The sequence below is a fragment of the Corythoichthys intestinalis genome, chromosome 6 (genome assembly GCF_030265065.1).
Source record: "Corythoichthys intestinalis isolate RoL2023-P3 chromosome 6, ASM3026506v1, whole genome shotgun sequence".
Classification (NCBI taxonomy): Eukaryota; Metazoa; Chordata; class Actinopteri; order Syngnathiformes; family Syngnathidae; genus Corythoichthys; species Corythoichthys intestinalis.
In genome coordinates this window covers 389,256-414,814 of record NC_080400.1, presented here as the reverse complement: position 1 = coordinate 414,814, position 25,559 = coordinate 389,256, and the positions used below count along the sequence as shown (strand labels likewise).

General features: G+C 43.1%; 3 protein-coding genes across 5 annotated transcripts; 1 reads left to right on the top strand and 2 right to left on the bottom strand.

The window, feature by feature from the left end:
* Window positions 1–154: 154 nt before the first annotated feature.
* On the bottom strand, window positions 155–3,363 carry tsen34 (TSEN34 tRNA splicing endonuclease subunit). The gene is made up of 3 exons (XM_057839386.1): window positions 1,715–3,363; window positions 1,398–1,640; window positions 155–1,325 (listed from the first exon to the last, which is right to left on the bottom strand). The coding sequence occupies exons 2-3, from the start codon at window positions 1,570–1,572 to the stop codon at window positions 1,138–1,140; spliced, it is 363 nt and encodes a 120-aa protein (XP_057695369.1). The 5' UTR covers window positions 1,573–1,640; window positions 1,715–3,363; the 3' UTR covers window positions 155–1,137.
* eif2a (eukaryotic translation initiation factor 2A) lies at window positions 1,731–19,808 on the bottom strand. 3 transcript variants are annotated; one of them, XM_057839383.1, is made up of 18 exons: window positions 19,718–19,751; window positions 18,966–19,067; window positions 18,582–18,651; window positions 14,251–14,322; window positions 14,067–14,185; window positions 13,874–13,973; window positions 13,720–13,802; window positions 13,496–13,569; window positions 13,286–13,421; window positions 11,828–11,944; window positions 9,037–9,193; window positions 8,891–8,975; window positions 8,051–8,374; window positions 7,075–7,179; window positions 6,590–6,697; window positions 6,457–6,522; window positions 5,412–6,186; window positions 1,731–1,844 (listed from the first exon to the last, which is right to left on the bottom strand). In XM_057839383.1, the coding sequence occupies exons 2-17, from the start codon at window positions 19,039–19,041 to the stop codon at window positions 6,118–6,120; spliced, it is 1,761 nt and encodes a 586-aa protein (XP_057695366.1). In that variant the 5' UTR covers window positions 19,042–19,067; window positions 19,718–19,751; the 3' UTR covers window positions 1,731–1,844; window positions 5,412–6,117. The 3 variants fall into 3 exon arrangements, with proteins under 3 accessions (XP_057695366.1, XP_057695368.1, XP_057695367.1); XM_057839384.1 differs by having other exon boundaries at window positions 1,827–1,844; window positions 6,082–6,186; XM_057839385.1 differs by lacking the exon at window positions 18,966–19,067 and having other exon boundaries at window positions 19,718–19,808.
* A 377-nt stretch (window positions 19,809–20,185) lies between these two features.
* On the top strand, window positions 20,186–25,080 carry LOC130917726 (stress-associated endoplasmic reticulum protein 1). The gene is made up of 3 exons (XM_057839387.1): window positions 20,186–20,488; window positions 21,860–21,932; window positions 24,285–25,080. Exons 1-3 carry the CDS (start codon window positions 20,405–20,407, stop codon window positions 24,323–24,325), a joined length of 198 nt encoding a protein of 65 aa, XP_057695370.1. The 5' UTR covers window positions 20,186–20,404; the 3' UTR covers window positions 24,326–25,080.
* The last annotated feature ends 479 nt before the right edge of the window (window positions 25,081–25,559 follow it).

Here is a 25,559-nt window from a genome sequence, read left to right as displayed (position 1 = left end):
TAATTTAAATTAAAAAATAATTTTTAAAAAATGAGACAGCGAGACCCAAAAGTAGCATTTGCCATGTGGCAAAATGGATTTTGTCATGTGGCACTTTTTTTGCCATGTGGCATTTTTTGCCACGCGCCAAGATGTATTTTGGTATGTGGCAAAATGGATTTTGGTTTGTGGCATTTATTTATTTATTTTTTGTATGTAGCATTTTTTGGGGTATATGGCATTTTTGCAGGCCATGCACGTCCAAATTTTCCACTCATTTTAAACGACAGAAAAACGTGTGGCTGTGATTTATGACCATCCACTTACCATAACAGCGCACTGACATTCAACTGGCACCCAAGTCAGGATATGCCATTGCCGGCGATGCACGTCCAAATTTTCCATTCATATAAATGGCAGAAAAACATTTGTGGCCGTGATTTTTGACCATACACTTTCCATTATAGCGCATTGACATTTAACTGGCATCCAAGTCAGGCTATGCACATCCAAAATTTCTATTCATATCAACTGGCAGAAAAACAAACCAAAATCCATTTTGCCACTTGGCAAAAAAATGCAACATGGCTAAAAACAAAAAAAAGCCACATGCCAAAATCAATTTTTCCACATGGCAAAACAAAATGCCACATGGCTTAAAAAAAAAAAAAAAAAAAAGCCACATGGCAAAATGCATTTTGCCGCATGGCAAATCCCACTTTTGGTTCTCAACCCTGCTGAAAAACACACACAGAGAAAGGTTGCAGGAATTATATTTGGCAAAAAAAACAACATGAAGCAAGAAAATGATGTGGCAGAAAGTTTGATGCCAGTTTGGGAATGTATACTCGCTCCAGCATACGACTGAAGCACGGCATGCTTTTTAGACCCTCCCGTTATCCACTCGGGCCCTCCGCGACCCCACCTACACCGCTCCTGGTTTCCATCTCCATATTTTAAGAGTCACGTCAACTGAATTTGAAGTGAACCTGTTTGAAGCGGGAGTCCACTGAGCCGAACTCTGCGGGCAGACAATCGTTAGACAAATGGCGTCATTCTCTGCCGGACGTTTCCTGCTGGCTCAAAGGCAGACAAAAATCTTTCAACAGGAGACGACTCTCCAGAAGGTCACATGTTTGCGGCATCCGCGTTCCGCTCTCAGGCCATCCCGCTCCAGGCCAGCGAGGAATACGTGACACCACCGTCGTCACGCGGCGAGCACAGGAGGACCGTCTTCTTGACGTTGGAGCCCAAGCGGGAGATGGCCAGGAGGTCCGAGAGCGCCACATCCTGGTCGGCGCGCACGCACAAGGCGATGAAGTGCGCGTGGAAACGTAAGGGGTCGCCTGTAAACCGTGACAAACGGCGTCACGGGCTCGCTTTCCTTAATGTCTGACATTCATTTTTCAGCGGCGTACCGGGATAGACCAGGAAATCGCCGCCAAACTTCCCGGCCGAGGTCAAGTAGAAGCCGCGCCCCCTCAAGTCGGCAAAAACACGGTATCGGGCGTCGTCCGGCGCGTCCGCGGCGACGACGGCGGCGGGGGCGCGGCGGTCGGGCCAGTTCCTGGCCGTGCTCAGCTGGACCGCCATGGCCGATCGCGGGAAAACAAAGTCTCGCTCGACGGCCTCTAATCGGCGACGGAGCTCCGCCTCTGAATCTGCGAGGACAAAGAATGAAAAGGATGCGTAAAATATCAGGCGGCAGAAGCGGCGAGGGCAGGCGTAGGCTCACCTGCGCCGTCAGAAGAGAAGACGCGCAGCACGGCCTCCTTCCTGTCGCGCAGCGCCAGCACTCGCTGTTGGTCGTAGCTCTGTTGTAGCGCCTCCTGGAAAGACGCCGCCTGCACGTGTGGACCCGCGTCCTGTACGCACGCGGAATCTCGTCAATCTTAGCATTAACCAAAGCTACGGTTTTTCCTCATTTATACTTTTAGAGGGCAAGTGACTAGTTTGGTGAAGGAATTTGACCTTTTAGCCAGATTGCCGGAATCACGCCAGCCGAACTGCCGGACCCAGGCCGGTGAGACTCCGACAACCCGGCCAAAAGGCCAAACTTTAACAATTTAAAATACAGATTAAAAGAAGGGGGGGAGTGGTATATACTAGTACTTCTAAAAAAAAAATAGCATATTGTGATAAATTTCATTATTTCCTGTAATGTACTGATAAACATTAGACTTTCATATATTTTAGATTCATTACACACAACTGAAGGAATTCAAGCCTTATATTGTTTTAATATTGATGATTTTGGCAAAAAATTCAAGACAAACCAAAAATCCCTATCTCCAAAAATTAGCATATCATGAAAAGGTACTCTAATGAAGCTACTAACCTAATCTTCTGAATCAACGAATTAACTCAAAACCCTTGCTAAAGATTCCTGAGGCTTTAAACACTCCCAGCTGGTTCATGACTCAAAACCGCAATCATGGGCAGGACTGCCGACCTGACCGCTCTCCAGAAGGCCATCATTGACACCCTCAAGCAAGAGGCTAATACATTGAAAGAAATTTCTGAGCGAATAGGCTGTTCCCAGAGTGCTGTATCAAGGCACCTCAGTGGGAGGGAAAAAGTGTAGCAGGAAACGCTGCACAACCAGAAGAGGTGACCGCACCCTGAGAAAGATTGTGGAGAAGGGTCGATTCCAGACCTGCAGAAACAGTGGACTGAGTCTGGAGTAGAAACATCCAGAGCCACCGTGCACAGGTGTACGGGTGCCGCGTTCCCCAGGTCAAGCCACTTTTGAACCTGAAACGGCGTCAGAAACGCCAGACCTGGGCTACAGAGAAGCGGCACTGGACTGTTGCTCAGAGGTCCAAAGTACTTTTTTGATGTAATCTACAAAATATGTATCTAAATTTTCAAAAAAAAAAATTTTTTTTTTAATAATTCGTTTTCTGAACCGCTTATTCTCACGAAGGTGGCGGGGGGTGCTGGAGCCTATCCCAGCTAACAACGGGCAGGAGGCAGGGTACATCTTGTACATGGTTGCCAACCAGTCGCAGGCCACATCTTCAAAAAAATATTCAAAATAATGTCAAAGAACTAGAATAACGAATCCAATAAAATATTTTTCAGGTCATGTAGGGCACATTTGTATAACAACACGTGTGAGCGCCAGGTCTTTTGGCTTTGTTTTTTTAAACGACCAAAAATAGTCACTTCGTGGGAAAATTGGCTTTTTTGTTCATCTTTACATTTCTGATGATCTTAAACATTCAAGTTTACGGATACGGACAGGGGTCGCCGGCTCGGGCGACAGAAGTCGCTCCTCCTCGGGCAGCAACAACAAGGGCCGGCCCAGACGCAGGTTCTGCCGGGGCGTCCGCGGCAGCGATCCCAGGAGCGCCCCCACCAGACCGAGGGAACGCGCCGCCGCCACGTCCTCCGTGCGCCACACCAGGGGCGCGGAGTCGCAGCGACTGACGCGCACGGTCCGGGCGTGGGACTCCGCCTCTTCGCCGGACATCCTCACGACTAAAAGGAAAAAAAGCATGCAAATGCATGTTTTCCGTGATGTTATAATGTATTAGAAGATGCCATTTCTGCTGAAATTGCTTCACTTCCTAATCATTTTGAGGCATTTTAAAGTCACTTCCTTATTAACTCATTGGCTGCCATTGACGCTTGGCGCTCGACGTCCAGTCCATTTGGGTGGGAAGGATCCTTTGTCCCCTCCCAGTCTCGTGCTGTCAATGGCAGCCAACAAGAGCCCTGTGAAGACCAAAACCATAGACTTCATAATGTATTGGACACGGGGCGCGGGGCCGATAAATAGGGGGCCTGCTATGTTGGCGAGGCCGTCAAAGCTGACCGAGTGGAATCACAGACAAAGAGCTTTTTTTCCTTTAAAATTCTTGAGAAAAAAATGCTTAAATCCCAGAATTCTTTAGACATAAAACAGTCAGGATTCTTGGTTAAAAGCAAAACAAAACAAAAAAAAACAAAAAAAAAAACAAAAAAAAACATGCAGTTGGAGTTTATTTTACGTAAATACTGCAAACTATGATGCCAATGCAGTAGCGGCTAATGTCTCCCATTGATTTTTTTCACGTTTCAAAATGCATGCATGGTAGGAAAAATAGAATAATGACCTTGAATCCTCGAACCAATCACTCCTGAGACAACCCTTCCTGTTTGTATGAGATACAGCTTTTGTACTTTTTCAACAGAAATCCGGCGGTAGATTGCTGCAAACCTGTGTTTGTGAATAGCTCCTCTTGATGTGGGCGGCCCCCTACTTGAATGTGAGGCGCAGTGCATGACCGATCTAAGCCGGCAATACATTATGAAGTATATGGTACAACTAAAGAACAACTGGCTAGCTTGCACAGTAAAGTTCTCTAGCTTAAATGCTATAAAAGTTTTTTTTTTTTTTTTTTAACAATTCTCTTAAATCGTTCAAATGCATGTTCCCACAAAATACAGCTAAATACACGTATAAACTAAATTATGGATCCATTAAAAAAAAAAAAACATTTACTTATGTTGGTCTTCACAGGGAGCAGCTGGACGCAGCCATGTTAAATGAGTTATGTCATAGTCACTGTTTCCACTAGAAAGCAGTGCACCCACGCAAATCAATAAAACTAAATGCACTTTGAAAACAAGCAACTATAACGCCACTCTAATGAATATTTGAAGCACATAAAAATTTGTTTCAAAGCTTTTAACGCAAGTAATTCGATTAGAAAATTGATAACCGTATTTTTCGGACTATAAGTCACACCTGAGTACAAGTCGCATTTTTGGGGGAAACTTACTAGATAAAATCCAACACATAAAACAGAAATGTCATCTTGAAAGGCAATTTAAAATAAAAAAATACAATAGAGAACAACATGCTGAATAAGTGTACAGTTTGATAATGTTGCATGAACAATGAAATGCGAATGTGGCCGGTATGTTAATGTAACATAGCTATTAAGTTATTCAGATAACTATAGAACAAAGAACATGCTAACAAGTTTACCAAACCAAAAGTGTCACTCGAAAACACCAAAATAACATGTGAAATGATATGTGTTAATAATTTCATACACAAGTCGCTCCTGAGTATAAGTCGGACCCCCAGCCAAACTAAGAAAAAAACCGACTTATGGTCCGAAAAATACGGTAATCGTTGTAGCACTACAGTATATATATATATATATATATGTATAGGAAATACACGTTTTTGGCAAAACTAGAGAGCTTTTGTGCGTCTTAATTTCTGATGTGTAAATTGGAGATAACGTTTTTTTGCCGTTGGAAATGCATGCCTTTTGTTTTTTTTGACCGGAAAACGTGTTTGGAGAGGAACTGTGAGCGTTAGTGGCGAAAATGAAAGACCGCCTGCTTTAGTTGATTTGTGAGCATGGCGTTGAAATGAAGCAGAAAGTCGTCATTAAATCGTTAACACGCGAGCGCATGAATTTTATACTCACCCACCCCCACCAAAATGTCCAAGCCCCTTGTTTGGAATTTAGGACGCCACGTTTGCGCACTCGCTTTTAGGCTCAAAGACGTCCCTTGACGCCGCGTTCCAACTTGACTTGAATGTTGACTCTGCGTGTATCGAGAACCCTTACCTTGGTTAGCTTAACTCCATTTAGCCGAACTGCCGTCAAATGCCACTTTTTTTGCGTCATCAAGAACCACCTTTGGCTGACAGCTGGGTGTTCCAATCACAGGCGTGAAAACGAGACGCGACCCGTTTCCGTCCTGTACGGCGGCCATATTGCATGGGGCAACTTCCCATCACGGAGAATTTCTTGAAATCAAGTGACTTGGAGCTCAGCTCAGCTCTTTCATTGGGTTTACTTTTTTGTTGCCAATGGCAAAACGTATGCTTTCAATACAATGATACAATTTCCACGCATCCCTCCTTTTCCATCCTATTTCTCTCAAATGTTTGCCCCCCTTTTTGAATTTATGGATGAACAATAACAGTGTGTTTTCTTTTCCAGTAAAATCAGTCTGACACCCTGAAATGATTAAGCCTTTAGATCCCCCGTATCGTCCCATCCCATTTGATGGAGATAATGCAAGTTGGCTATGGAGCGATGAACAAAATCAGGCTTTTATTGCGCAAGTGGTGACACGTCGCTTAGCGACCTGCGAAAGAGACGCCGTCCGCCCGCGATCCTTCGGTCAAAGCGAGTGCAGCTCCAAGTGTTTCAGCTCATCCAGCAGCTGCTCCTCCTTCTGCATCTTTTCCAGCTGCAACACAAACAGGAAGCGCCGGCCGTCTAAGCTAGGTAAATGGTGTTATACTTGTATACGCGTTACACTACATCGCCATCTACCTACTGGTGACGCAGCACCAGGAGCAATGTGGGGTTCAGTATCTTGCTCAAGGATACTTAGGCAAGTTCATCAGGGCATAGAATCGAACCCACAACCTCTGGGTTGGGGGACAACTACTCTACCACTGAGCCACGCCATCCCCATCCCCTAGGTCAAGAGCGTAGTCCGAGCGTGTAGACCCACCTGGTTCTTCTGCAGAACTTTCCCCGCCGCTTGTTGCTCCTTCAGCTCCTCGATGGCTTTCAACTTCTACAGGCGAGGCAACACGTCACAAACATTCCGCGGTCTCGGTTACGCCTTCGTCACGTTACGCCACCTTCTTGACGTTCTTGATTTTCTTGTCTGTTTCGGGGTCGCCGCCGGTCTCCGACGGTCGGGCGACGGGCGCGGGGTCCGAGGGAGGCTCCGCCTCGGGCTTGTTCTCCTGAAGAAGAGGACGCAAAGCGTGACCGAGCCGAAGCTGCGCTAACTGCAACACGGCGTTGAAAAAAGTACTGTTGCTACGGTAAAACGACTAAATACATATCTGGCTCTTTTAACTCTGATTCAAATATATTGGACGTCTGGTGCCGTCAACGGCAACCAATGAGAGCGAATTGTGGTGATGGTAATAATAATATCTGTTAATAAAAAAAAAAAAAAAAAACATTGCTATGCTAACAGTCATTTTTTGTGGGTAAAAATGCCAACTTAGGTCACTGTCTTATGGAAAATGAAAAGAGCCAACTTGATGCTATTGCAGTTTGATGTCACAACTCGTAGCTATGGTAACGTAAAGCCTACAAACAATTTTCTCGTCACCTGCTTGGCGGCTTTTCGCGCTTCTCGTTTCTTCTGATTCTTCAGCGCCGCTTTAGACAGAATCTTGTCGGGACCGCGCGCGTTCTGAGGCGCTTCTTCCTCGTGCTGACACGCACACACAAAATTGGTGACATATTCAGGAAAATGGAGATGTTGGTAAAGAAAATGAAGTGGGAAAGGGGAAAAACAGGTCTTCGTTTGGAGATGGGCGGATATAAAAATGCCATGAAATATAAGGTAGTTGGTTCAGACAAAAAATTGAGGTGGTACGGCGGAGAATTTCGGTGAGGTGTTCAGGAAAAAGTGGCTCATCGGGGTTGTCATTTTAGGAATAACAATGGAAAGGGTATGTTGAGGAAAAATGCTGAAGGAGTGTTTAGGAAAAGAATGGAGTTGGTATGTTGAGTAAAAATGGTGGTGGGATGTTTAGGAAAACAATAGAAATGGTATGTTGAGGAAATCAATAGAGAAGGTATGTTACGGGCTATGGTGGAGGTATGTTTGGGAAAACGATGTGAGTGACAGAGAGGAAAACAGGTTGGTAGTTATGTTTAGGAAAACAATTGTTTGTTTTTTAATTGTTAAGGAAAACCATTGGCTGAATATAACAGAAAACAATGTATGTGGTATAAATAGGAAACAATGGAGGTGGTATGTTAAGGGCTGTGGTGGAGGTGTGTTTGAGAAAACAATGTGGGTGGTATACCTAGGAAAAATGGGGTGCTATTTTAACAAAAAAAAAGGGAGTTGGTATGTATAGGAAAACGGCGCTGGAATGTCTCAGAAAACAATGGAGGTGGTCTGCTAAAGAAAACAACTGAGGTGATATGTATAGGCAATATTGGTGTCGGTATGTTTCAGAAAACAGTGGTGCGTTTTGCAAGAATGGCCGTGGGCTGTTCCCCAAAAAAATTCTAAACTTTTTTAGGAAAACAAATAGAGGCGCTATGACAAGAAACAGGCTGTATTCACTCACCAGCTTTGAAGTGGGCGCGGCCGGGAGGTGTCTGAGGGCGGGCGGCCGGTAGGCCAGGGCGGGGGTGGCGGCCGGCTCGCCGCCGGGCCGGGCACTCGCCACCGGCCGCTCGGGGAATGTCCCCTCGGGGAAGGGCTGCCAGCGAGCCTCCCACAGCTCCGCGCCATCGGGCGTCTCGTGAGCGTGCGCCACGCCGCCCGAGTAGTGGCGCACCTGGAAGCCGTTGCCCACGCGCAGGCGCGGCGAGCACGTGGCCGTCAGCACGTGCTCGCCGTCCGGACACCAGGAAAAGTGCGTGGAGTTTTCCGCTTGCAATTTCGACACCTGCAGCCGAAAACGAAAGTTTAGATTCGTGTCGTTCCATGTGCGTCATTGGAATGAGCGCCGACGTCAAATGTGTTTCAAGTCCGCAAGAATTTGTTTCATGTGCACCAAAGCATGTTTTATGTATAAATTTACAATTATCTTTAGTTTAAAAACAGAACGTGACCTGTAAAGACTTCAAAATAGGACACGAATAGACACCCAAATGCCCTAAAGTTAACAATGAATGATCCATAATGTAGTCATGCAAGCAAAATGCGCAGGAAGTGGCCCAAAACCAACAGGAAATGATTAGTGAACAGAGAGTAACCAAAACATGCCACAAAAGTGACCCAAAATGTACAGAAAGTGATTTGTAAGTGAACCAACCAAGAGGAAGTGCCACAAATCAACAGGAAATGAACCCCAAAAAATGTACAGGAAATGACCCATGGGGGAAGCGCGCAAAGCATTTACGGTATTTGGGTTTACACACAGAATGGCGTCATAAATTGAATTGACGCTGTCGTGGCTCACCTGTTTGTACTTCTTGGCATCCCAAACTTCCATGTGGCCGCGGAGATTCCCGAATCCCGCGAGGACCAGGATGTTACCCTTGGGGCTGGAGCCACCCGTCAAGTCCGGTCCGGTCCGGCGAGGGCGGCGGGCGAAGGCTCCCTCACCTGTAGTAGACGGCGTTCCGCGGTCCGGTCCCGAAGTCGAAGACGGCGTCGCACTTGAGGTTGAAGACGGTGGCCTTTGCCGGCATGAAGCCGTACACCACGCAGAACTCGCTCGAGTTAGGACTCCACGCCACGTCGTAGACGGGACCGTTCTTGGCTGGAGCGGCCGAACGACGACAACGAGATTATTATCACGAGGACTCGCTCGGATGATTCGGAGGCGCTCGGACTCATCGGCCGCCGTAGATCTCCGATCCGCTTAGACCAGGGGTGTCCGAACTTCGGCACGCTATCGATCAAAGCTGCTGAATTATCATCAGTGTTGGGAATAACGGCGTTATTTTTTCAGTAACGGGGTACTCTAATTATTTTTTTCCGCCGTTACCGTTACTGACGGTCAAAAGCGGTGTGTTACTTACTTTGAATAAACTGAAGAAACTACCAGCCGTAGCGCGTCTACTCTGCTGTTTATTTGTCATCCAAGACTTGGGGTGCGTTCAGGTTCGTGTCAGTGAAAATAGTAAACGCACATAGCCTACCTTTGCAAGAATGACGGAGTTGCCGTTTGATACGGTCATAATGTGCAGGTCCTGCACCCATCCGCAGCAAAACTGTACGTAGCATTGTAGCCATTTGTAATTTCGGAATCGCTGATGAGTTTAGTAACATACACCAAACCAGCAGAATGTCCATTTGGCGTAATTGTGGAAGCCAGTCGACATCTTTACTCCATTTGTCTTCGGCTTGCTCATTGTTCACATCGTTAAGTTTGATCACATATCTGTTCTTCACCTTGGTAACGAGTTTGTCTCTTTATCGAACTGGCAAGTTAAAGTTTAACGTCCCGCAAGCCAGGCCTGCTTCCAATATGGCTGCGTTGTTGTCAAATCTTACGCGATCCCCCATTCTGTGACGTAAGCGCTCGAGCCTAATAGCGCACGTACTTCAGAGCCGGCGTTTTCACACACAAACCGGAACAGCGCGTGCGGCAAACACACACGCGCAAAACCGATGCAGAGGGATATGATGACAGAGCATTCAGAGGAAAATTTGTCCTTTACAAGGTGGAGATATAAACACTATTTCAAGTTGGTGGAAATTAAAGGAAAGAACGTCCACGTAAAGTGTAATTTATGTCCCGGGGCAAAGCTTTTGTCGACATCTGTGGTAAGCAATTCAAATCTGTTTATTTTTGTTGCACTTCAAGTGTAGGATAAATCTCTTGCTGGTGAGGTGCAATAAATATTACAAGGTTCTATAACACAACTACCTGTCTGTTCTTCTCTATTCAACTGACTCGAATACTGCTCAGAAAATTTCAAATTCTTTGACATATAACTTCTTTCTTAAGTAACGGAAATCGTTACTTTCCCTGGTAACTAGTTACTTTTACTATGGAGTAATTCAGTTACTAACTAGTTACTTTTTGGAAGAAGTAGTGAGTAACTATAACTAATGACTTTTTTAAAGTAACGTGCCCAACACTGAATATCATTGAATATTTGCCCACTGCACAAGTGGTTTTAGCCTATATTCTGTTGCACTTCTCAGTTTTAACACTAGGTGGAGAGTCAACCGTGAAATCAATGTAGGAAACAGAAATTTCAGTACCGGTAGTCCCCTTTTCTACACTAGCGACGTAAACCACGTAAGTCGGAATTAACCCTTTAAGTAGCCCAAAATAACTATCCAAAAGTATTGTATTTTGTTTAATGATGGAGGATACACTGCCCTCTGGCTGAACTGTCACTTTCTATGACTGAGAGGCAGTCAGACATCTGACATGGATAAAGGTAACTCTGATTTGGCCCACATAAGGTTCTAAGTTGTTTCAGCTAATATGTACTGTATGTGAATGCATTTGTAATTAAGTGTACAGCTACAGTTTGTGAAGTAACGTGTGAGCGATTTGCTATCAGAATTGTAAATAGGTTAGCGTTCGTAGCATTTAAGATAGAAGACTTTTGTTAGGGAAATTAGGCTAATTTAATCTCGTAAATTGACATATTGATCAGACTAGATGGACGTTTAAACAACACTTGTTTTGTGTCAAGTGTTTTATTGTTAAAATGCGGCTCGTTTTGAACATAAGTGTCTTACAGTTTTACAAATTTGTCAAAAGCGAAGGAAGTAAAAAGCTTTAAAAAGCACAATTGTTTGATGTCTGTGAAGCAGAACAACTTCACATCTAGTGAGGCCAGAACATGCCATATTAAAAAAGTAAAGTAAAAAAAAGATACTGTGAGGTGCAATAAGGTACCGTTTATGCGATTGGAGACAAAATGGCAGACGAGACTCCGGCGTCGTAAAGTCAAAATCGCGTAAGTAGAGTACGTCGTAACCTGGGGACTACCTGTATTCTGTTTTACATTAAAAATAATCCCAATGTGAAATATGGAGCCATCCTGGTTGCAATTTTCTGGACTTTTTTGCCTTTGCTAGAAACTTTTCCTCCTTTCCTTTCCGTTTCTGTAAAAATACTGACGTTTTACAATATCCATTTTGTTGCCTGTAGTTGCATTTGACTTATTCACTACCATTGACAGCAATAGACATTCCATTTATTTGAATGGAGATATCCAACAGCGAATGATCATATTTGACGGCGATGGGCGTCCGATCCAATTTAATCTGGTGGCCAATTAGGGAATATTAATAACTTGGCTCTCGCAGCCATCGATGTTTCTGAAAGCGGCCCCCGGAGAAAAAAAGTTTGGACACCCCCGACTTAGAGCGTCCGCTGCGACCGACGAGTTTGCCGCAACGCCGCGTATCGGGCGCCTTTACTCACGCAGCTGCACGAGCGCCGTCTCTCCGCCGACGTTGAGGTAGTGCAGCGTCTGTTCGCCATAGTAGGACGCTCCGCTCTTGTCCACCTCTGTACTCGCCGTCACCAGCGCGGCTGACGCTGTGGAAAAAAAAGGGAAGAAAAAAAAAAAAAATCACATCGCGTGCGAGGAAAACAATGAAGGTGCTACTGTGGGTTGAGGAAAATGGCGAAGAATGTTTAGGAAATTTATGGCACGTTTAAGAAAATGGCAGCTGAATTATTTGGAAAGCAATGGAAGTGCCATTCTTTCAGAAAAGTGGTGGAGGAAAGATTAGGAAAACAACAGAGGTGAGATGTTAAGGATAATGGCGGAGGGACTATTAGCAAACTACCGTATTGGCCCAAATAGAAGCCAGTGTTTTTTGCATTGAAATAAGAATGGAAAAGTGGGAGTCAGCTTATATTCGGGGTCTAGACATTATACCCATTCACGACGCTAGATGGCGCCAGATATCATTGAAGGGAATGCTGAAATTGAGGAGTAATGTTCTGTCATGACAGATCTCAGCTACTCTCAAGTTTAACCAGTTTGCAGTATTTTATTGCAATGTTTTTCCTTATTCAGATTTGTTTCAAGACTACAGTTACAGTTAGACTTCACTTTGATGGTTAATGCAGTTATTGCAATTTTGTTGTTTGGTTTATTTACATTTCAAAAAACAGAAGCCGTTCATTTACGAATGGGATTGCACTTTAGTTTACATATTTAAATGTTCAGATATTAAGATTGGAATGAGGCAAAATAACATGCCTTTTCTCTCAAATATATTGTTATAATCATTTGTTTTGGATGTACTGTAATTATTTTCTGTATAAAAATTCATTTGGTGTTCAAAAAGTCTTTTTTCAAACTTGAGTCTTGAAAAAGAGAGGGTCGTCTTATAATCAGGTCTGTCTTATATTCAGGCCAATACAGTAATTGAGGTGGTATCTTTAAGAAAAGTGGTAGAAGAATGCTTAGGAAATGGATGGAAGTAGTTTTCTTTAAGAAAAGATTAGAAAACAGCGGTGGCGGTATGTTGAAGAAAATTCGGAAAAACAAAGCAGGATGTTGTGGAAAATGGCAGAGGAATGTTTTGGCAACGAATGGAGGTGGTTATGTTTAAGAAAAATGGAGGACTGTTTAGGAAACTAATTGTGGTGGTATGTTGAGAAAAATGCTGGACAAAATGGTGAGGAAAGTTCAGGAAAATATTGGAAGTTGAGGAAATTGGCAGAGGAATATTTAGGAAACTAATGAAGGTGGTATGTCTTGAGAAAAATGGGGGAGGACTGTTGAGGAGAAATGGCAGAGGAGTGTCTAGGAAACTAATGGAGGTGGTACAGAAAAATAACAGAAGAAAAAAAAAAAGGAGGCAGTACATTGAGGGAAATGGTAGTGGTAGATCGACTGAAGCTAGTGCAGCCATTGCCCACTACCTTTGTTGTTCCACAGCATGCTGACACGGTCCGCTTTGAAGAAACTCTTGGTGGCCAGCGCGGCGCCCCAGTTCGGGTACTGGAAGATGCGCACCAAGGACGGCCCTCCTTTGCTGCCCGGGACGTACACGCAAACCTGCCGCGTAGGCGTCGTGAGCGTTACGGACGGGCGGGCGGGCGGGCGGTCGAGCGAGCGAGCGAACATCTCACCTTGCCCGGATGGCTCCCCGGCGAAAGCTCAAAGTTGGAAACTTTGAGCACGAGAAGCTTGCTGGCGATCACGTCTGCGCACAAAACCGTATTAGCGCGCCAAGTAGCAAATCGCATACCGTTCACAGATATCGTATACGGTCTTATGAACAAAGGGGGACCGACGTCGTCGCTCGGTGAGCGCGTATTTTGAAACACTGTATCTACGATGCGGTCGGCCTTACCGAAATTGTTGTCCTCGAAGAAGTGCAGCTCGTTGCTGACCATCCTGACGGCCATTTTCTCATCGGCGGACCAGCTGGGACACCTGCGCGAGACGGACGGCGGCGGCTCGCTCAGGTTCGGGCGCTCCCGATCGGGCTAAAGACGGCCGCTCACCAGGCCTCCGCTTTCTTCTGAAAGAAAGCCTTTAGCGGGCCGGCGCCGGGGAGCTTCCACAGCCGAAGGTTGGGCTCGCCTTGGGCCGCGTCGGCGCTTTCTGACCGCACGGCGGCAACGCAAAGCGCATCTCAATTCATCTGAGCCAATTTCTTTTTTTTTTTTTGGGTTCCGACAAATCAAACGGTCTCACTTGTGTACGGCTGCCAGGTGACCAGAACGTTGCCCAGCGGCGAGAATTCCAACAGCGTCGTCTTGGGGAGCTCCAAGGTGGCCACCGAGGAACCGTCCGACGTCCGCGCCACTGACACGCTGGCGGAACGGGAAGGCCAAAGGTCAAAATCCCCGTCCCGCCGACGGACGGACGAAATACTGACCTTTTGCCATTGCACCAGGCCAAGAGTGAACCGTCGCGGCTAAATGTCAGGCACCGGCACGGGTGAGGGTCCCTGGGTGTCACACGCCGCACACAAGTATTCAGTAACAGATATCATTTTTGGGGTGGGGGGCACCAATACCGCACTGATACCTAGGAATATCATGAGAATTTTTTTGGGGGTGGGAAACATGTTATCTCCTAAATTATTACCGATATGCAGTATGAGTCCCCCCGCCAAAAAAATTTGAACCAATAGAGCACTTTAAGCCAATATTTTTCATCTGAAATAAAACAAACTAAATTAGGAAACATTCATCTTCCACAGTGGTGAAATGTAACAAAGTACTTACTGTACTTACGTACGTTTTGTTTATCTATACTTTACCTATGGAGAAATATGAACTGCTACTTTTTACTTCACTTCATTTTCAGCGCGTGAAGTGGTATGAAAAAGAATCTGAACCTTTTGTAATTGTGATCTGATCTGTGTCAAAATCACACAGATGAAAAAAAACTGCTTTAACTAAAACCAACTAAACATTTATAGGTGTTCATATTTTAGTGAGGATAGTATGCAAACAATGACAACAGGGGGGAAAAATAAGTAAACGAACCATCACAGTTAATATTTTGTGACCCCCCCCCCACCCCCACCCCTTTGGCCGCAATCACTTCAACCAGATGCTTCCTGCAGCTGCAGATCAGTCTGGCAAATCGATCAGAACTAATCTTGGCCCATTCTGCTCTACAAAACTGCTGAAGTTCAGACAGATTTCTGGCATGAATCGCTGTCTTGAGGTCATGCCACAGCATCTCAATGGGGTTCAAGTCTGGACTTTGACTTGGCCACTCCAGAACGTGTATCTTGTTCTTCTGAAACCATTCTGAAGTTGATTGACTTCTGTGTTTTGGATCATTGTCTTGTTGCAGCATCCATCCTCTTTTTAACCTCAACTGTCGGGCAGACAGCCTCAAGTTTTCCTGAAAAACATCCTTTTGAATTCATTCTTTCATTAATGATTGTAAGTTGTCCAGGCCCTGAGGCACCAAAACAGCCCCAAATCATGACGCTCCCTCCACCATGATGTTGCTGAGCTGTTCCATTTTTCCTCCACACATGACATTGTGTGTTACTCCCAAACAATTCAACTTTGGTTTCATCGGTCCACAAAATATTTTGCCACAACTTCTGTGAAGTGTCCAAGTGCCTTTTTGCGAACATTAAAGCAACAATGTTTTTTGTTTTTTCTTTTAAGACAGCAATGGCTTCCTCCGTAGAGTCCTGCCATGAACACCATTCTTGGCCATAGTTTTTACATATCGTATATTAGGGGTGTAACGGTACAAAAAAATCTGGGTTCGGTACGTACCTCGGTTTTGAGGTCAGGGTTCGGTTCATTTTCGGTACAGTAAGAAAACAAAATGCAAAATATAAATGTGCTAGTTGTTTATTACACACCTTTGTGTTTTCAACAATAGGTACATTAGCCTATACAAAGCTAGAATTCTGCTCAAAAAGTAGCGGGTATTTAAAGATAATCAACAACAATTTGCCTTTCAGACCCCGCGTATTGGTCAGCTTTTTCCGAAAGAAAGAATGAAAAAAAAAAAAAAAAGTCCTGTGTTAAAGAGAAAAGCAATCCCAATGACAAAGATTTTAACATGTATTTTACAAATGAAATGCCTCAATGAATCTTTTTTTTTTCTTATGAACGGTTTTCAAAAGCTTTATTGGTGGATTTTCTCAAGTTAAAGCGCCACACAGAAATTCATAAATTGAATTGCGAAAGCAGGATCTGTGTATTATTCTTATTATTTAATTATAGGTGTTTTAGCTCATTTTAATTCATTTTATTTAAATGGGCTATTTTATTATGTGTTTATATTTTACAAATGTGACGTAGTATTCATTTATATTGTATATTTTATGTTGTATAACTTTATTTCCTATGTGAATATTAGTTCCTACTTGTCTTGTTGTGGTAGGAGGGTTTTGTATTGAACACGGGGCCGTGTTGGTTATTATTATAGCGGAGAAGACAGCAGTAAATCAACAAAAACAAGTCAACTGTGTCCCGATCTACCACTCAAGAGATTTGATGGACTCAAAAAGTGGGTTACGATTGCATATTAGTTTGAAAATCGACCGGATCCACCATATTTTTACATGAGTGACTTCACGAGTCAATACACGAGTATTGACGCAGGAGGGTCCTGCCGTTCGTTTTGCGTGCGTCGTGTTGAGCCGCTTCGGGGTCGCGTCTAACACGCGGCCGCGCTGCGACTTGTGTGCATTGGCTGATTGACTTTAACGCCCGCGTTTCACTGCGTTGTCGTGGCGGCCACGCTGTCGCGCCGTTGACGTTTCTGGGTTGTACTGTCCTACCGTGTTGGTCCTCATTACAGTAGAGAGGACGGAGTGAATATAATCTACACAAAGAAATAGTGATGCACGATAATACATTTTTCAACCGATATCGACAACCGATAATTTCCTGCCCCTTCCACCCGATAATGTCACGCCAATAATTCTATTCAAATATGTATGTAAAATTTTAAAGTATACAAAGATCAAATGTTACTGTGCAAAAATGTAATTTAGTGCTAGTTTTTTCCACATCAAATGTGAACGAGTAGTAAATTCCAACATCTAAACAATGGCAATGATATTGTGTAATGGTAAGCTTTTGGCAACAATTACTTGGAGAGTAAACAACCAAGTTGCACAAAAATGCCTTTAAAAGTAAGCCATTCCTAACATATATCACATTACTACACTGCAAAAATACCTCCTTAAAACTAGCAGAATTGGACAAAATTGTTGATTGCGCACATTTGGAGGCTAAATCAAGTATATAATTATCGGATTGCATTATCGGTTGAATAACTGCATTATCTGTGTGACGTCATAATTGCCATTATCGGCCGATAATTATCGGTGACCGATATTATCGTGCATCTCTACAAAGAAACTGTAACCCGATCGACTCACAGCCTCAAAAAGTAAGGGTTACATTACGTCAGAAACTTGTTCGGTACGCCTCCGTTCTGAACAATGGAAAATGATTTTTTAAATATAATAAAATCTAGAAGTTTTTTGGAGTGAAAGCAGTGATTTTTTTTTTTTCCTAGTCACATCTGAGATGCAATTGTTGGCTGATTTCAACAATGTACATCAGAAATAAAGACATTGATTGACTGAAAATGCTTCAATATTGGATTAAATGTCTTTTTTCGCATGGATATTTATAATTGCTCTTTACTTAAAAAAAAAAAAAAATGTTTTATCCGATTACTCGACTAATCGATAGAATTTTCAGTCGATTACTTGGTTGCCAAAATATTCGATAGCTGCAGCCCTAATTCTAACACACTTAATATAATCAATCAGGGAATAGTAGAATTTCCCGTATTTACTGTTTGTATTACTCTAACACACCCAATATAAAATAAATAACACTGATACCATAGTTTAAGGAAAACAAGCAGAAAATAGGCCGTAAGAGATACATGACGCCTTATCATCACTGTAGCCCAACATGTGTGTCATGCAACTGACTGAGCAAGATCGATACTGAAAAGCCCAAGTCTGCACCACCAACTCTCGCAATCAGTTCTCCCGGACAGTCCAGAACAAATGGCAGGACGCCCTGTCCCAACACAAGGAACACTGGAGAACGCCCTATATCCAACTGATAACATGACTGCTAAGACTTCAAGAGCCCCTTTGACGCTGAGGTGGCAAAATCCACAACCCTCGTTGTCCTGACAACAATAACTCCCGAATCCTTCTGTCCAATCCACAAACGGACAATAATCCTAACCAACACCCAAGCACACCCTTCTTCTGCCCACGGCCCACCCCCCTTCAAAAGACAATGTTTAACTAATCGTTGTCATTTTTTTCTCGGGAACCTTTTGTTGACTTGTGATATTGTGGCCTTGGATCCTCGCCTGGGTCCCGCTGTGCTGTATGATTGCTGTCGACTCAAAACAAATTGTCAACTTGTGATTCGAAGCCTTTTTCCAGCTTTCAAAATGGAGTCAGTATAAGGGGTTGAGACTAAGGTGAACGCAGGGAAATGGTCTTTTGGCCAGGTTGACGGGATCTCGCCGCCCCGGGTCGTTGGATCTCCGCCAGCGCGGGCCCGGCGGTTCGGCCGGCGTGATTCCGGCAATCTGGCTAGAAGGTCAGATTCCTTCACGAGGGTAATAAATATGTTTTGAAAATCTCAATGCATCACGTCTCATTTGAAAGCTAGCTTAGTGTAAGCATTGATTTGATCCAAAATGACTGTGGTCAGAGTGCGCACGTTAGCAAATGATCACCTGGGAAAGGCGGCGTGCTCTTGGTAGGTCGGGGGACCGTCGAGGAGCCTCGTACCGTCCGACCCTCTGACTGAAACAAAGACAGGAACGAAAGCAATGACGTTCAAATGCTGCCGGTCTGAGTATCAACGAGACCACTAGCAAATCTGTAGTAGGGGTGTGACAATACAGTACAGTACATCCATATCCTAAAAGGTTATGCATACGCTCCCGCCAAGAATCCATATATCCTTTTCAATAGGGGTGTAACTGTTTAAAAACTGACAGGATGCTAACAAAATTTTCTACTGTAACAGTGTCTATTTTAACTCATTGGCTCCCATTGATGGCCAATTCCTTTTGACTGGGGGGGGGGGGGGGGGGGACCACTAAGCATTCACATACCGTCTTGCCACTTTTGAGGGCATTTGTAGGTCACTTCCCGTTGATTTTGCGTCTTTTCCCATTCATTTGGGGACATGTACGAGTCGCTTCCTGGTCAGTCACCTAAAATCAACCGGAAGCGACCCAGAAATGCCCCCAGATCAACAACAAGTTCGTGAAAATCAACAGGAAAATGACCTGAAATGCCCCCCCATTTACTGCCAAGTATCGGTACTGAATTGTCACAATTTAAAAATATTCGACGCGATATCGAAATAAACAGTGAGTGAGATAAAATCAACTGCAATTAAAGCGGATGTGCCCTAAAATGAACAGGAAATGTTCCAAAATGGACAGGAAGTGACGCCGAAATGCCTCAATATCAACGGGAATTGGCCTGTCAGTTCTCCAAAATAAACTAACATTGACAACACTAGAGGACTGGCTGTTAATCGTAATCTTTCAAAAACAGATACATAAATAAACATGTCATTTGAAATTTTTATTGATTAATATATCAAAAATGGTATCGACTATTTTTGGACTATCGATATCAAGTTGAATATTGTCGAATGGTGACAACATTGGTCTTGGAAACACCACATGCTAGGTTTCCTTGCAGGATAATGACGTCACTTTCTGACGTGTCGAGCACGTGTGAACTTTAAATGGCGCTCGTGCACAAAAGGCAACAACGTTCGACATCTAAAACATCAAAACACTCAAACCGTTGACGTTAGACGAGCCGCGCTGACTAAGAAAAGACGACATACCTGCTAAAAGCGGTACAGGCGGCGCCATGTTCACGTACCGGAAGCAGAACACGTCCCAAACGGAAATAGGTAGGTACGTAAGGTAAGAGGCGTGCCGCTCACTGCCACGTCAGCGTGGAGTTTAACTTTAAGCGGACGCTTTTGATTTCCTATACGCTCAGATAATTCTTCCCAAATGTAAAACGTTTTTGAAAATGTTCAAAAGATAATATGCTGTCTATTTTCCAACGTTTCTGTGATTTGTTTTGATTAAAAGAGTCGAGCTGCGAGAAAGTCACTTCCTATCAAAAAATAAAAGTCACGCTTGCCTGTAGCGTTGCGCACAAATGAGGCATTTTGTTAGCGTTTGGCTAGAAATTATGTTTCGAAAATCATTTTAATGTCATTTAATCCTAAAACATTTTGCACCTTATTTGTTTGTTGTTCATATAACCGAATTTGTCGTCTTTGTCTTGAAAGCTAATTCGGAAAACGACGGTGGCGACAGCTAGCTTGACGGAAAAAGTGGGCGCGGCTTGCTCTTTTTGAGGACGTCGACAAACACAAATCTCTCCCGTATCTCAACCTTCCGCTCGCGGACTCGGTCTCCATCGCCGTCGCTTCATCTCACCTCAACCGACGAGGACCAAAATCAAGAAGGAAAGTCTTTTTGTCAGCGAGCGAGCAGAACACAAGCACGAGATCGAGATGGTGGCCAAACAGAGGATCAGGATGGCCAACGAGAAGCACAGCAAGAACATCACGCAAAGAGGAAACGTGGCCAAGTCCACGGTGAGTCAAAAGTCCTCGCCACTCACTTTGACATTTGTACTACTTAAGTACAAAAATGGATACTCTGTAAAATATACACAAGTACTGTCCGGATGTTTCTTTTTCGGTTTATATAAAAAGTAGAGCCACAACAAAGATTTTTTAACCCTTTGAGGGTGTCCACAGTAGATAGCTATTCAGTCAGCACCACATACATAAAAAGCAACAAATTAATTCATATCTCAGAATCACATCAAAAACAAAAACCAAAAAATTTAAATGAAGCACATAAGGCATTTAGTGACCTTCTTTTTCCTTTCAGCCCATTCAAAAAATAAATATTAAGAAATATTATGTTTCAAATTATGAACTCATTTCTGATCATGCCTCTAGAGTTACAAAAACACTTGAGGAAAGAATCCTGATCGTAACTCGTATTTTTTATATATTATTTTATATAATTGTAAATAGATTCATCAAAATATGAGCATTCATGGCCAGTCCTCCAAGTTGAAATGGATGTCTATCGCCGTTAATGGCAAAAAAAAATATTGCCCACTTGCCCTGTTAAATTGCACCACTTATTTGTTTAATCACAATGTGCAATATTGGATCTACCAATGACTTTTTCATCTGTATCCACTATTATTTCTTTCATGTGGTCTCCTTTTAGTATTAGAACATATAACTTTTTGAATTTAGCATGATAATCTTCTTGCATTTTCATGTTAAAATTTGGCCGATACGGGATTTTCAGGACCGATGCGATACAGATTAGTTAGAGGGCCGATGACCGATTTTTGGAGCCGATATTCATTTGCAGTAAAAGTAAAAATTGGCGTAAAAAAAATGAAATAATGCAAACACTGAACTTCATTGAAATGCCTAAAGCATGTTTATTGAATCACACAAAATAGAAAATAATTGACTCAAAAACATCTCTCATAGAGTTGAATGAAATAAATAGCTCTGATTTTTTTCCCACAGAAAATATATAACCAAAAATCTAAAAAAAAAACAGGTCTAAAGGAATGGACAAACTAATCATAGAAATAACAAATACATGACACGCTTTTAAATAGATATTTTTTTTCATATCGGCCGGTCAGATTTAGAAAAGACTGATACGGTATACGTAACATTTGCTAATATCGGTGCCAATAATCGGTCTCTCTCTCTTGAAGATGACTCTTCTATGAAGGGTCTGAAGTGTCACCCTCAAAGGGTTCAGGCCTGCATATGAATGCTAACAGTGAAAGAGCTAGTTGAAGAATTCTTGATATTCTGCGAAGAACAACTACTATTGAGGAGTAACCCGCCGGTTGCCGTGGCACCCGGATTGTTGTTAACGGGTGTGGCTTCTGTTTTTTGTTTTTGGCTCCGCTTTTCCAGAGGAACCTGACGGACGACAAAGGCGTCGGACCCTGGTTGCTCGCCCTCTTCCTCTTTGTTGTCTGCGGATCAGGTAACTTCCGTCCGTTTCAGCCGGGAGGTCGATCTAGACCTCCGGCCCGGTCCAAATTAGGGTTTGGAATCCCCCCGTACATTTGGAGCTCGTGCTCTTTGACCGTGCTTGCTTGGCATCCAAAGTATTTGAACTGAGAATGCCAAAATGAATCGGACGTCTAGAGCCGTCATTGGCGGCCAATGAGTTAACAAGGAAGTGACCCGGAAATGGCATTTTCCAGTCTTTTTTGTGTGTTTGTTTACTTTAAGGGGGGGAAAAATGTTAACTGCAAAAAAAAAAAAATCGAAACATTGCGAAAAACGTGAAAAGAAAATAAGTTTGAGTATTTTTTTTTTTTTTTAAGCTAAAGTTATCTGAATATATAACAGATACCTATTGTTCTGTTTTATTATTTACTATCGCCACTTCTTATTGATTCACTGTGGTGACCCCTGCAGGGAAAAGCCGAAAGAAGAAGAACTCCTGTGCCATTTATATCTGTTGTTTTCCTCGTCGTTGCGCGTTTCGTGACCGGCGAAACTCTGTGTTGTCCCGGAATAATAAGTGTTGCAGTAGGTGGGCAGGGCCACGGGACCTTGGCCCTATCTAAAATGTCATGGCGTCCCACAACGTGTCAACGCAACTCCACTCCGCAAACAAACCATCTGTTACTGAATTGACATTGAACAAATATAAAGCGAATACATCCAAACGGTATAAATGACATTGGGGGGGGGGAAATGAGACGATTAAAAATTTTTAAAAAAGAAAATTATATACAGAATTAATTGATTTTTCTGGACCTCGACTATGGTCGTGGGGGTGCTGCAGCCAGTCCTGGTGGAAAATGGGCAGGAGAAGAGTCACCTTTATTCTCATTGTAACATTAAGATATGAAATCATGTCGCAAAATTCAGGTCACGATCATATTCGAATAAAAAATGCATGCAATATGAACTAAATAATAAACAGATTGATTGAAGGTAGAACAATTATTACATATTGTGATAATAAAGCAATAAAAATCTGTTTGCCAGCCAATTGCTTTCTGTATTTCATTTTCAAATGAGTTTCTTTTATTAAGAAGTTTCCAATTTTGAGTTGTATTTTTCTGTTTAATGCTCTACCATAGACTTCACTATCAGTGGACAGGCAATGGGGCCGATCCGTAGGAGGACTATTTTCAAAAACTTAAACCACTAGCAACCTAAAACCAGAACGGGCACCTCCCTAAGGCATATATGAGTCTCCCTGAGCAGAGCCATCAAAAAATTCAAAGTCATTCCATAATAAAATCCTGATGAATTATTTTTTTTATATAACAAAACGTAAAATGGCTGTAACATTATCCGATTTTATGCTAGATGCACAAAAATCACCAAATGGAGAAATAATTACCTATATTTTCAGGATCAATGGCAAAATTCAATAGGGGTGTGACAAAATATGGAAATGGTGATGTATCGTGATACTTTGTATCACAAAAGGTTATCGATATGCTCCTGCCAAGAATCGAGATATCGTTTTAAAAAGGTGTCAATGTCTTAACAAAAAATAAAAAGGAACCAACAAGTTGCTACCAAAATCTTCCACCATAATAGTGTCTCAGGTAACTCTAAGGCTGCACTGACGGTGCACGACGCCGAATCAATTTAGACTGGGAACGTTCATTCATTCGAAACCAGAGCATTCACAGTCATTCTGTCCGATTTTCAGGGCATTTACAAAATAAACAGGAAGTGACCCGTAAAATACCCTAAAATCAACGGGAAGTAACTGAAGATCAACAGGTAAATGACCTTAAATAGCCCAAAATGACCTCATTCCCTGGAACTGGCTGCTACTGACGGCCATAGACGTTCAATCCATTTCAAGTGGGAGGGATGTTCATTCGCTGCCACCCTCTCAGTTCAAATGGATTGGACGTCTACTTGTGATAAACTCATTCTAATTCACAGCAGAAGCTTGTTTTTCTGTTTTTTAGTTGTTTGTAGAATATTCTAGAATGATTTCCTGACCAGTGTCTCGATAATCGTTGTACCGCCAGATCGTGAGCTTTGTATCGCGTATCGTATCGTGAGGTACCAAGAGGTTCCCACTCCTAATATTCAACATGTTTAAGTTTTCACCAGAAATGGCAACTTCAATTTTTTTTTTTTTTTTTACAAAATCCAACATGGCAGCCGTGACAAAACGAAGCGCTTTTAGGTTGAAAATTCTTTTAAATAAATGCTTAAATCACGCCGTAGACCTTAAAGGTATGAATACATCTTTGGTAGTGAATGAGTTAACGATGAATGAAGAAATCTCATTTTCAATCTTCTCCCCAAATGCTTGGATAACATTCCGTGCGTGTGTTTGTGTGTACAGCCATCTTCCAGATCATCCAGAGCATCAGGATGGGCATGTAGCGATGACGTCATCACCCGCCGCCAACATTCCCGAACTTTGACCCGCCACCGTTCCCGACCGGACCGAACTTTGACCCGCCACCCTTCCCGACTGGATTCGGCACACGTGCGCGCTGTTTGCGCAACGTGTCGCCGCCGCCGACCTTCCCACTCTTGTTTACCTGAGCCTTAGCCCCGCCCCCGCAGCCTCATCGGGGTCAAAGTGCGTCCCGTGACCAAAACCGGAGGGAGTACTACGTCAGACAATAAAATTCGCTTTCGTGGCTGTTGACTGGTGCTCGTCTTAGATCACAAGTTTCATTCCGTCGCTTGTCGGCCATTTTACGGCAGGGCCGTTCCATAAATAGAACAACGGACTGTGTGATGTAGTCCGACTCCATATCGATACTGAAAAAATACACATCCCCATTTTATATACAGTGGGGAGAACAAGTATTTGATACACAGTCAATGGGTTTTCCCCATTGGCAGTGTATCAAATACTTGTTCTCCCCACTGTATATGAATAAAAGCAAATATTTTTTGGTGTGAACTCTTATCCTCGCTATTGACGGTGACCGATTGGACGTTCGTTGCCGTCGATGGCAGACGATGACCAAAAAAAATGAGTTCGTCTGGCCAAGATGCATGATGATTAGTTTATCACGAGTAGATGTCCAATTTCATTTGAAGGGTGAGTCGACAAGAAAATGTGCCTAAACATCTGTCATGAGTAGTTGAAAGATGACAATAAATTTCTGGTGACAAAAAAACAACTGACTGTACTTTTGCATACAAATACTGTATATCCGGATTAGGGCTGCAGCTATCGATTATTTTAGCAGTCGATTAATCGATGAACTATTTAGTTCGAATAATCGAGTAATCGGAAAAGGAACATAAAAAAATTCAAATACCTGAGCTGAGCCTCAAACGGTATAAATAAGGATCTATGTACAGCAAAAGAACAATTGGCTAACTTAGCAAAAGTCCACTAGCTTAAATGCTATAAAATGCAAACATTTTTATTTATTTTTTTACAGTGCTCTTAACAAATGGTTCAGACACATATTCCCACAAAAAACGGCTAAATATACCTATAAACTAAAATACGAATGTATTTAAAAAAAAAAAAAAAAAAAAACTAGTGCAAACAGAAACTTATCTTAGGTTGGTTTTAACAGGGAGCAGCTGGATTCAGCCATGTGAAATGAGGCAGACTAGAGGGCAGTGTATCCACCCAAATCAATAAAGC

Coding starts and splice junctions, on each gene's coding strand:
- tsen34 (XM_057839386.1), bottom strand. CDS start 1,572: ATGGCGGTCCAGCTGAGCACGGCCAGGAACTGGCCCGACCGCCGCGCC. Junction 1,326..1,397: donor CGATTTCCTGGTCTATCCCG/GTACGCCGCTGA, acceptor CACGGTTTACAG/GCGACCCCTTACGTTTCCAC.
- eif2a (XM_057839383.1), bottom strand. CDS start 19,041: ATGTCCCCAAATGAATGGGAAAAGACGCAAAATCAACGGGAAGTGACC. Junction 14,186..14,250: donor GCCTGGTGCAATGGCAAAAG/GTCAGTATTTCG, acceptor CCGTTCCGCCAG/CGTGTCAGTGGCGCGGACGT. Junction 13,974..14,066: donor CACCTGGCAGCCGTACACAA/GTGAGACCGTTT, acceptor CCGTGCGGTCAG/AAAGCGCCGACGCGGCCCAA.
- LOC130917726 (XM_057839387.1), top strand. CDS start 20,405: ATGGTGGCCAAACAGAGGATCAGGATGGCCAACGAGAAGCACAGCAAG. Junction 20,489..21,859: donor GAAACGTGGCCAAGTCCACG/GTGAGTCAAAAG, acceptor CCGCTTTTCCAG/AGGAACCTGACGGACGACAA. Junction 21,933..24,284: donor CTTTGTTGTCTGCGGATCAG/GTAACTTCCGTC, acceptor TTGTGTGTACAG/CCATCTTCCAGATCATCCAG.